General features: G+C 47.4%; 1 protein-coding gene across 1 annotated transcript; it reads right to left on the reverse strand.

The window, feature by feature from the left end:
- Window positions 1-1,229: 1,229 nt before the first annotated feature.
- On the reverse strand, window positions 1,230-10,337 carry SPINK2 (serine peptidase inhibitor Kazal type 2). Its single transcript, XM_084758167.1, has 4 exons — window positions 10,147-10,337; window positions 8,728-8,789; window positions 3,876-3,985; window positions 1,230-1,532 (listed from the first exon to the last, which is right to left on the reverse strand). Exons 1-4 carry the CDS (start codon window positions 10,202-10,204, stop codon window positions 1,487-1,489), a joined length of 276 nt encoding a protein of 91 aa, XP_084614293.1. The 5' UTR covers window positions 10,205-10,337; the 3' UTR covers window positions 1,230-1,486.
- Window positions 10,338-12,739: the final 2,402 nt, after the last annotated feature.

Genomic DNA, 12,739 nt, shown 5'->3' on the forward strand with positions numbered 1-12,739 from the left:
TATGGGGGGGGTTGTTTTTTTGTTTTATTTTGGGTTTTGGGTTTTGGCTTTTGGAGACAGGGATTTTCTATGCAGTGTTGGCTATCCTGGACTCCCTATGTAGACCAGTCTGGTCTTGAACTCAGTGATCCCTCTGCTGGGATAACAGGAGTGTGCCACCATGCTAGGCAAGTGACTCTTCTTAACCCTCAGAGTATAAACGGTGTGATGCTCTGGACGAGCTGGCCATTGCATGAGACTTTAATCAGCCTCATTCTTAGGCCCTGCTTCTCCAAGGCTGGGGATGCAGCTCCGTTGGTAGAGTGTTTGCCTGGGCAGGAGCAAGGAAGGTCATTTTGTTCGGTCCTCAGCACTTCTTGACCTAGGGCTAGTTGGAGCTCTCTGGTAATCCTCAGCTTTTGGGAAGTGGAGGTAGGAGAATCCTAAATTCAGGAAACTTGAAACTCTGTCTCAAAAATAAAATAAAAAAAAAGCAATATTCCTATTCCTGAAAGAAAGGAACTTTCAAGGATAGCAGTTGAGGATGGAGGCAGTCTATATATGTATGACCAACTTTATTATAGTAATTTTTGTCTTCCTAGCCACTTCTCCACGCTGCTACTACCTAGCCACTGCTCTTTGTCCAATCCAAATGTGTTCAATTCTAACACCTTCTGTCTCTGTATGTTCCCTTCTTGAACCCCTTTAAAAGCATTTACGTTAGCATATAAAGTATTAGATAGACATCATTGTGGTTACTTTCAAATAAAGTTTGAGATTACCCTTTCCCATCCCCCACCATTACCCCCTTAGTTCCCTCCCCACCCCCACCCCCCTCCCCGAACCACCTCCTGGTCTCTTTCCTCCCTCATGTCTTTCATGTGTGTTGTTGTTGTTGTTGTTGTTGTTGTTGTTGTTGTCTTGTTCTGGTTTGGTTTTGGGCTAGATCTCATTTTTTTCCCTCATCATTTATTTTTTACCTTCTCTTTGTTTCCCTTTTGGTTTTTCCTGGGTTTTACCCACATTTTGTACCCATTGGTATTGATAGTCGTAGAAATTGCATGAGTTCCCTGGCTGCATCCCGTCATTCAAGAATGCTCTCTCACCTGAGACAAATAAAGGTGCGTACCTTTCTCCCGCCATGAGTCTGTGTCCGTTTAATTCTCAGGCTCAGTGAGAAACCTTGAGACAATGTGGGTTAAAAATTCTCCTAGGGTAGAATAGCATTTCCAACAGAACACACCAGTAACTGAATTCAATGCTCATTTTATTCCAACTAAATAAAGCAATGCAAAAGTCATCTGGGTCATAAGCTAAACTCAACTAACAAAAGCCCAGGACAGGATTCTTAGAAGTTTATGAATCGTTTCACATCGCTGTCTTCCAACCTCCTCTCAGAGAAGTTGTGTTAACAAATATCATGCAAAGAAATGGGGGAAAGAGTGGGATTCTAGCAGGAGCTCAGGAGTAGTGGGGGTTCTCCATTTGCTCTTTTGCAAACAGCCCCTTAACATGGCCCGTCTTTGATGATCTTAATAGGGGTATCATCCTCCCTGCAAAACAAACAGCCATAAACATGGGATTAGTACCTATCACAAGGAAACCAGGCAACTGTTTGCACTTTAAAGTCCTATTTCCATTATGTATTCAATTCCTTCCAGGGCTACGTTGACTTGGTCACTTTTTAAGGTGTTAGAGCCGGGAGATCTGTTGAGGACTCCAAGGCAGTATGCAAACCAAAGACTTTCTTTTTATTCTAGCATGCTAGGATCGCCTCTCTCTAGAGGGCGACCCCGAAATGAGCACGCAGGCTCAACTCATAGACAGCTGGAGGGATCGGTGACGACAGAACTGAGCCAGGGTGTACGAGGGGATGCAGGACTGGCTGTTTGTCTGGTTACTGAAGACTTTTTGAGTCACTGAGATTTTGGCTTTTACTCAGGAGTTGGCCTTTAATGTGATTGGATGGGACCAGCTGTATTCTTTACCAAGGCCATGAAGTAATAAAAACATGGTATCTAGTCATTTTGTTCTATAAGCTGCCCATGAGCTGTGCATAACTTGTGGGTTGTCCAGGATTGTTAGAAATTTGGCCTAGTTAGGCAGAGTAAAAAACCTGAAGCCTGTTATGGAGTTGGTCTAGTTAAGTAAAGTGAGATTTTTGGGGGGGCTGGGGTCCCTAGGGGAGGGTTAATCCAGAAAACACAAGGGACAAAGACCTTATTGCCCCATTCAGGCAACATACACCACACACACATACACACACCACACACATACACATACCACACACACACCACACACATACACATACCACACACGCACACTACACACACACACCACACCACACCCCCACACCACACACCACACACACCACACATACACACACCACACATACACACACCACACATACACACACCACACACACATACACACACCACACACATACCACACACGCACACTACACACACACACCACACCACATCCCCACACCCCCACACCACACACACACCACGTACCACACATACACACACCACACACACACCATACACATACACAGACCCCACACACACTACACACCACACACTACACACCACACACACACACACACCACACCACACACTACACACACCACACACACCACATACCACACACTTCACACACACACACACCACACACACACTACACACACACAAACCACACACACACACAGAACCTAAGGTAGAGGGGCTCTAATGCCTAAAAAAATTCCAAGACAACTTAGATTGCTCCATGGAAACTGAGATCTGAGAATGGACTCTGCTATGCCAAGTTGGATATCCCTGGGCGTTACAGCCACCTGGTCAGTGTGTTGCACAAAGGGAGTATCACACACTTAAAACTTAGCATTTTACTAAGTATACGTAGTAAGTCTTACCTTCCAACTAGTAAATACAGGGTGTACCTGCATGCCCCCAAGCCCTAAAAAGAATAGGATAGTCTGCAGGATTTTATACTATCATCTTATTTGTGGATACAGGTATGGAGGTATCGTGCTAAGGGCTGAGCTTGGGGCCTTATGTATCCTTGGCAAGTTCTCTACCACTGAGCTCTACCACGTCCCAGCCCCTACATATGCAATGTGCTCTTTTTTCCCCTCAGTGATAAAGATTGATCCCAGGGCCTCATGCACTCTAGGCAAACATTCTACTGATAAGCTGCTCTGCCTCAACTACGCTCTTGGTTTAGAAAAGCAGCACGCTGAGACAGTGGCCGAGCATGACTGCCTGCCACCTCACAGCTGACTGATCATATGCTTCGTTCTTCTTCTTCTTTCAGCTCTGAAAGAGCTGACTATTTCACACAAATAGACTGTGTATGAAAACAAAAAACAAAAAAACGGAGCCACATTTGACTCCTGCATCTGAGAAAGGAGTCCTCCAATAATCAAAATTCAAGGAAAGAAAAGAAAATACAGGGCTGGAGAGATGGCTTAGCGGTTAGGAGCACTGACTGTTCTTCGGGAGGTCATGAGTTTGATTCCCAGCAACCACATGGTGGCTTACAACCATCTATAATGTGATCTGATACCATCCTCTGGCCTGCAGATGTACATGCAGGCAGAGCTCTGTATACATAATAATAAATAATAAGTCTTTAAAAAAAAAAGAAAGAAAGAAAAAAGAAAATACGACTAGTACACCGCTGTGAAGCCGAGTGGCCTGGGGCTGGTGTTTAAAGCTCCTGTAGCTCTTGCTGAGGACCTCAATTTGATTCCAGTCACCACCATTTGTAACCTCTGTTCCAAGGGACCCAGATGCCTCTCCTGGCCTCTGTGGAATGACATATACACACTGTGCATATTAAAACACTCATATACATAACATAACAAATCTAAATTTTTTTTTAAGATACTGGACCTGATTTTCATGCACAGAATGCATTCGTTCCCATAGGTGTTCAGATCATTTCCGCACACGGGGCTGAGGTGCCTGGGGCATGCCAGATAGTCATAATGATCACAGTCTGGCTACAAAAGAGAAAGCAGAGACATAAGACAATGACTTGAGGCACATGCATTAAAAATACCTAAGAGAAAGTAATATCCCACTCTCCACTCACGTACTCTGGTGCCTCACCTTTGACCATGTCCCCTGGAGGGGGAGACCTGATGGCACTCAGAGGAAGGACAGCAGGTTACCAAGAAGAGACTTGATACCCTATGAGCATATACAGAGGGAGGTAATCCCCCTCAGGAACAGTCATAGGGGACGGGAATAAGGGGAAAATGGGAGGGAGGGAAGAATGGGAGGATACAAGGGATGGGATAACCATTGAGATGTAACAAGAATAAATTAATAAAGGAGAAAATAAATAAATAAATACCTAAGAGGGGACAGTGTCCCAACTTTCCCTAAATTTCATAGCATTATCCAACATAAGTATTTATGTTTTACCATGTCCCCCCAAAATGAGTTCATAATGTAAAAATCTGGGCTGGAGAGATGGCTCAGAGGTTAAGAGCACTGGATCTTCTTCCAAAGGTCATGAGTTCAATTCTCAGCAGCCACATGGTGGCTCACAACCATCTATAGTGAGATCTTGTATCTTCTTCTGGCCTGCTGTCACACATGCAGGCAGAATACTGTATAAATAAACAAATCTTTAAATAAAACAATTAAAAAGGAACTGGCTAACTAAAAACAACAGCAAGAACATAATGTGAAAATCTGATGCAATAATTCAAAATGCAATTACAAAAAGAAGAAAAAAAAAAAACATGACCTCAAAGCAAGTATGATTCAAACCCATAATACCAGGATGTGGGAAACTGAGGTAATAGGATGGCCTCCAGTTTGAGGCCAGGATGTGATACATAGTAACTTCTAGGCTAGCCAGAGGAACAGAACTAGATGTTCCTTGTCCATTCCAAAAAAACGCAAAAACTCAAATCCCAGCCTGGTACCATTTAGACAATAATCCCAGTACTTGCAAGGCAGAAGCAGGGGTGGCAGGTGTTTAAGGTCATATTTGGCTGTACATCCAGCCAGCCTGGGCCTTGTCTCAGAGGGTCAGGGGAAGGCAGGAGAGGAAAAAGGAAGAAAAACAAAAAGAAAGAAATCTCACCACTCTTCTGAAACACAGTGAGAATGTGGACATTATGAAATTGCTCCCTCGTGCCCATTACTTACCTAATTCACTGGCAGTTTGGGGACAGGGTTATTTATTTTGAAACAGGGTCTCACTATTGGGTCTGGACCTTGTATGTAACCAGGATGGACTCAAAAATGTACCTGCCTCTGCCCTCTGAAAAGCTGGAAACGGATAATCTTCACACCACACCTAGAAGCTACAGGTTTTTGTTGTGTTTTGGTTTTTTTGTTAGTTTGGTTTTGTTCTTTAAGCAATGCCTTTTAGCAAGTCTTTCTGAAGTATTTGATAGTGTGTGAGATACTCTCACACAAGTAATTTCACTTCATGACATGGGACCCTCACGTTTTATAAAGACTGTAACTCTATCTGGGGATTGTCAGGGGATGGTCTGATGTATTTTGATGCTAATTACAGCTTGCTGTCTCTGTGACCCAACTTTTGCTTAATAAAAAGCCATCCCACCTGGGCAGGGCAAGAGATAGGTGGGGCTAGGAGAGAGAGAGAGAGATTCTGGGAAAAAGGACAGCCAGCAGGAAAAAGGAGAGAGACCTGAAGGGAAGAGAGGAAGGCCGCCATGGCTTAGCTGGAGGAGAAGCACATGGCCGGCGTGGATGGAGAATGCGGCCCAGATGAAGAACATTAGCAAGTATTTGGGATTATGGATGGGAGGTAGCTTGATAGAAGTTATTAGAAGCAGGTGGCATGGGATTGAGGCAGGGATCCCATGCCTGCCCCACTATGGGAGGTGGTTTAGAGGATTGATATCTGCCCTGCCGCAGGTTAACTGAGGCTATTTAAAAATATAACAAATGTCTGTGTCTTAATTGATTGCTAGTCGGGCCTACAGATAACACAGATAATTTAAAAAACAATAGGGGATACACAGCTATGAGGATTCAGCCTAGAGCTGCACACATCCTAGACAAGTGCTGAGCCTCTGGGCTATACCCCTATAGGAAGTGCATTCTCAGTTTAGAAGAGTGACAGCCTTGAATTCATCAGGTCCTCGGTATCCTCACCCCGACTCCAAGCATCTAGAACCCTAAGCCTGGTGTGGCGCTGCACACCCATGATTCCATCACTCTGTCTCCAAGCATGGCAAAACCTCTCAGCCGATGGGACAGTCGAAGGTTCTGTGCCATACACATAACAGTCTCAGCCAGGCAGCAAAGCACGGCTATGCTGCGGGAACTGACAAGGAGCCGAGTATTTATCTGCAGGCTGTTTGGGTAGAGAGTGGTGGTAACCATTCCCATTTTCACTGTGAAATATCCAAAGGAAGCTATTACATCAGACTTGGAAGAAGTCTGCCGCCAGATGCTGAGAGTCACAGCCAAACTTCCCGGTGCAGTGCAAGGAGTCTTGTGGAAGAGTTGAGGGACAGAAGGACCTGGAGGGGACAGGAGCCTCACAAGGAGACCAATGGAGCCAACAGATCTGGGCCCGGGAGGTGGGAGGCAGCAGGTGGGGGGGTCTGCAGAGACTAATGCACCAACCAAGGGCCGTGTATAATGTGGACCTAGACCCCTTGCTCAGATGTAGTAATAGGCAGCACAGTCCACTTGTGGGTCCTATAATGGGGAGAAGGACTAATTCTGACATGAACTCTGGTCCCCACACATTGATCACTTCCGCCTGGTGGGGCAGCCTTGCCAGGCCACAGAGGAAGAGGATGCAGGCAGTCCAGATGAGACCTGATAGGCTCGGGTCAGATGATGGGGACAAAGGCTCCCCTTTTCTGAGGACTGGGAGGCGGGGATGAGGAAGGGAAGAGGAACTGGGAGAATACAATCAGGATGTAAAGTGAATAAATTAAAAATAAAAAATCTAATAAAAAAAGAAACAACTTTGTCACTACTTTAAGAATTACTCTCAGCCAAGGTTACACAGAGAAACCCTGTCTCAAAAAACAAAACAAACAAACAAACCAAAAAAAAACCCCAACAACAAAAAGAATTATTCTTTTGGGCTGGTGAGATGGCTCAAGAGGTTAGGAATACTGGCTGCTCTTCCAAAGGTCCTGAGTTAAATTCCCAGCAACCACATGGTGGCTCACAACCATCTATAATGAGATCTGGTGTCCTCTTCTGTCTCTGGTGTGCAGGCAGAACACTGTATAGATAATAAATGACTAAATCTTTAGAAAAAAATAGAATTACTCTTTTTTGTTGGAAATGTAATAAAAGCAGAAATTCAAAGACATTTTTAAAAAACATCTTCTGGGTATAATCTCTGTGTATAAGAAAATATGCTATTAACTCAGTTTATTTCTCTTTTAAAAAAAGAAACAAGGGCCAGGCGTGGTGGCGCACGCCTTTAATCCCAGCACTTGGGAGGCAGAGGCAGGCGGATCGCTGTGAGTTCCAAGCCAGCCTGGTCTACAAAGTGAGTCTAGGACAACCAAGGCTACACAGAGAGACCCTGTCTCGAAAAACCAAAAAAAAAAAAAAAAAGAAAGAAAGAAATACATATTTTTCTTCCCTCGGCCACCCCCCCCCAAAAAAAAAGGTCTGCTGCCTCCAAAGCCAGTCCGGGAAGCCAAATAATCCCTTTAGCAATCAGTCCCAAGTAGCAAGGTCTTGATTTTTTTTTTTTTTTGAGTACTCTATTTGCATATACACATATATACCTGAAGAGGGCATTATATCACATTACAGATGGTTGTGAGCCACCATATGGTTGCTAGGAATTGAACTCAGTACCTCTGGAAGAGCAGCCAGTGGCTTTATCCACTAAGTCATCTCTCCAGCCCTCCAGGTCTTGATTAAGGAGTGTCAGATTCTCTAACTTTGGTTCTAGATTCCAAATGAGGACTAGCCGAGTAAAACCAATCTTGTGGGCCGCCTCTCTTGATGACAGCTTGTACCAGGCCACACCTGGAGCCTCTTTCTCCACTCTGACACTTTACCACATCTTTGCCAGCAAATAAGTCTCTATCAAAATGAAAACGATGGGGGCAGACCCCTTAACATAGCAATTCTCAATAAACGGTATCGTTTGGTTTTCATTTATGTCCACAGAATTTAATGTGACAAAAACATGTGAAATGTCTAATATACAGAGTAACTGTCATACCTCAGAAAATTTGAATTATTAAAGGAAATATTGATGTAAACAAACCCATGGGGCCTTCCAAGACTGAACCATTCTTGACTGAAATGTATACATTTTAGCTGACATGGTGGCTCATACCTGTACTCAGAACACTGAGGCAGGATTATTTTGAGAAAAGTACATATTCATTTATCTAGTGAGGAAACTGCATGAGCTTTTGGCTTACAAAGCAATTCATAGTTTCGGTATTTTTTTTTTGCTTTTGGTGTGTGTGTGTGTGTGTGTGTGTGTGTGTTGTTGTTGTTGTTGTTGTTGTTGTTGTTGTTGTTGTTTCGAGACAGGGTTTCTCTGTGTAGTCCTGGTTGTCCTGGACTCGCTCACGTAGACCAGGCTGGCCTCGGACTCATAGCAATCCACCTACCTTTGCCTCCCGAGTGCTGGGATTAAAGGCGTGCGCAACCACACCCAGCTGCAATTCATGGTTTCTAAAGGGTCAAATCTGGCTTGAAAATGGCTCAACACTTCACTGTTTGAGAAGAGCCAGAACAAACAGGTCATACTTACTATTCTGAATTCTGAAGACGGAATTACATGAGGATCAAAAGAGTTGTGGAGGTCACGTGAAGCTGTAAGGAGAGACACTGACACTGTATACATGATTAAAGTAAATTTTTCATAAAAGATCCTTAAAAACCACTTTGTGGGGGCTGGAGAGATGGCTCAGAGGTTAAGAGCACTGACTGCTCTTCCAGAGGTTCTGAGCTCAATTCCTAGCAACCACATGGTGACTCATAACCATCTATAATGTGATCTGACGCCCTCTTCTGGCCTGCAGGTGTACATGCAGGCAGAGCACTGCATAATAAATAAATAATTTTTTTTTAAGTTTGTAAATAAGATAGAGAGTAACAAGGGAAAGTACCTTAAGCCAACCTCTAGTGAGCATGTGAACACACTCAGACAAGTGGATCTGTACATGTGTAAATCACTTGTGCGCGAGCAAGTGGTTTATCAGCACATGACTTCCTCTCTCCACACCTCTTTTTTTTTTTTTTTTTTTTTGGTTTTTCGAGACAGGGTCTCTCTGTGTAGCCTTGACTGTCCTGGACTCACTTTGTAGTCCAGGCTGGCCTCGAACTCACAGCGATCCGCCTGCCTCTGCCTCCCGAGTGCTGGGATTAAAGGCCTGCGCCACCACGCCCGGCTCTCCACACCTCTTTAAAAAGATTTTCGGGCCAGGCCTTTAATCCCAGCACTCGGGAGGCAGAGGCAGTCGGATCGTTGTGAGTTCAAGGCCAGCCTGGTCTACAAAGCGAGTCCAGGACAGCCAAGGCTACACAGAGAAACCTTGTCTCGAAAAACGAAAAAAAATTTTTAAAAATTAAAAAATAAATAAATAAAAAGATCTTCCGTGCCGGCACGGTAGCACATGCCTTTAATCCCAGACAGAGGCAGGCTCATCTCTGTGAGTTCGAGGCCAGCCTGGTCTACAAAAAGAGTGCCAGGACAGCCAGGGCTATTACACAGAGAAAACCTGTCTTAAAAAACAAACCAAAACAAACAAAGAAACAACTAAATCCATTGTTTCTTCCTATGACTTCTTTTTGTTTTGTTTTGTTTTTCGAGACAGGGTTTCTCTGTGTAGCCTTGGCTGTCCTATTCCCATCAGGAGTCGTGAATACAACACAACTCCCTATATGGAGTCCAGAAAATCTGTTTAAGGGAGGAAAAGCAGATGGCTGGGTGACATCTAGTAGGAGCTAGGATCGAAGCCCTATCTGGAGCTTCAGAGGATGCAGGCCTCACATTCATCTTCCATTCTCACAACTGCCGGCCCGCCCCGGCCGACCGGCCAGTAATGGCGGCTTGGCAGCGGGCGAGCATCCGTTGCCTAACCGGCCCCAGCCCAGCAGGCCAGCGCTCTCATCTCTGAGCTGGTCCGGGCTTCGCTGGTCCCTGACACTAGACCAACTTGAGTATCACCTGCGAAGTCTGTGGCCAGGAGCAACAGAGCCAGTCGCAGCACCACCAGATCCATCATTCCTGCTCTGCTGGGAAGCTCTCTCCCGTGCTCAACCGATAGAGTAGCGGTCAGAGGCCCCCGCGGGCACCACGCGGAGCGCGGAAGGGAGGGGTGAGGGGCGGGCTGGAGGCTAGGTAGGTAGATGTAGAAGGGAGGAGGAACAGAAGCGGTTTGGAGAGGGCATGTCGGGAAAGCGGAAGTGGGAGAGTTGGGGAGCGACCAAGGGAGGCACACCGCGTGCCCCTCCCACACACACACACACAAACCTAGATTTCTAAGCAGCAAGCCTCTGCACAAAGTTCACGCAAAGCAAACCATGTCCCCAGCCTTCCAGGCAGCCGCCACACAACCCCTACACTTCTCCAATGGTCCAGACACCCAACCGACCGACCAACCGCCCCAACAGCCCTCTCAGAACACCACACCTGAACTCTCCACAGACCCCATAGACTCCTTCCCAGCGTCCCTGCACACCTCCCAAGCAAACGCCTCACACACAAGTACGTCACTCGGTGCGCGCACACAACCTAGCCGCTCAGCACACCCCACACATCTTTACCTCCCCTCGAGTGCTTCAAATACCCTATGCTAACCCGTCTCAAGCGCAAAGTCTACCACAACCTGACCCCTCCTCAAAAGCCACACACCCCAAACATATCTCCACTACCTACGCCAGCAGCCTTCGTCTCTCCCACCCACCCTTTCAATGCTCCAAATATGCCACAACTCCCTTCCCCCACACACTACCCAACCCAACATCTCTCTTCCACATACCCCAAACGGCCCCTACCACGCCTTCAAACCACCAAACACCTCTCTCCATAGACTCCACACCCAAGGTACAGCCGCCACCTCCCCCACCACACATGCACACCCGTCCACACATCCCACACACATGACCACCACCTCCCCCCACCACACATGCACACCCGTCCACACATCCCACACACATGACCACCACCTCCCCCACCACACATGCACACCCATCCACACATCCCACACACATGACCACCACCTCCCCCACCACACATGCACACCCGTCCACACATCCCACACACATGACCACCACCTCCCCCCACCACACATGCACACCCATCCACACATCCCACACACATGACCACCACCTCCCCCACCACACATGCACACACATGCACACATCCCACACACATGACCACCACCTCCCCCACCACACATGCACACACATGCACACATCCCACACACATGACCACCACCTCCCCCACCACACATGCACACCCGTCCACACATCCCACACACATGACCACCACCTCCCCCCACCACACATGCACACCCATCCACACATCCACACACATGACCACCACCTCCCCCACCACACATGCACACCCATCCACACATCCCACACATCCCACACACATGACCACCACCTCCCCCACCACACATGCACACCCGTCCACACATCCCACACACATGACCACCACCTCCCCCCACCACACATGCACACCCATCCACACATCCCACACACATGACCACCACCTCCCGCACCACACATGCACACCCATCCACACATCCCACACACATGACCACCACCTCCCCCACCACACATGCACACCCATCCACACATCCCACACATCCCACACACATGACCACCACCTCCCCCCACCACACATGCACACCCGTCCACACATCCCACACACATGACCACCACCTCCCCCACCACACATGCACACCCACCCACACATCCCACACACATGACCACCACCTCCCCCACCACACATGCACACCCACCCACCCCATCCACACATCCCACACACATGACCACCACCTCCCTCACCACACATGCACACCCGTCCACACATCCCACACACATGACCACCACCTCCCCCACCACACATGCACACCCATCCACACATCCCACACACATGACCACCACCTCCCCCACCACACATGCACACCCATCCACACATCCACACACATGACCACCACCTCCCACACACTCCAAACACACATCACCACCACTCCAACCCTCCAGTCCTCCGCATAGCCCACTTACCACCCCACCCTAAAACTGCCATCTCACCCCATGATCCACCACTCCAAACTTCCGTATCCCAACACACAGCCCACCATCCGTCCACTCAAACACCCCCACCACTGAACAAGCTCCCTCGTATCCCCTGCACCACACACACACACTCCCTCTCCAACCGCACAAGTGCCCTAGCTCGCCACACACCCTGCACACCCAATTCCCACGCAACCCATATCCCTCTACCACACCCCCAGATAACCCCCGCCCTTGCAACCCACCAAAGACTTCAGCCACGACCCACCACTCCTACACACACACTCCAACCTTCCACGCACCCCACATTTCTGTACTAACCCTGGAAACAGACCACCCTAAACATACCATAGCACACTCCGCCCAACAACCCACCCTCCACATGCCCCACACACCCTCCACATACCCCATCAAATCTCCCACGTCCCATACACACCCCATCCACTCACCACGCCTTAAACCCGCTAAATCTAAAGTCTTCTAAACGTCCCACACAAACCCCATCACACAAC

Source organism: Acomys minous (assembly GCF_964271855.1).
Source record: "Acomys minous genome assembly, chromosome: 15".
NCBI lineage: Eukaryota > Metazoa > Chordata > Mammalia > Rodentia > Muridae > Acomys > Acomys minous.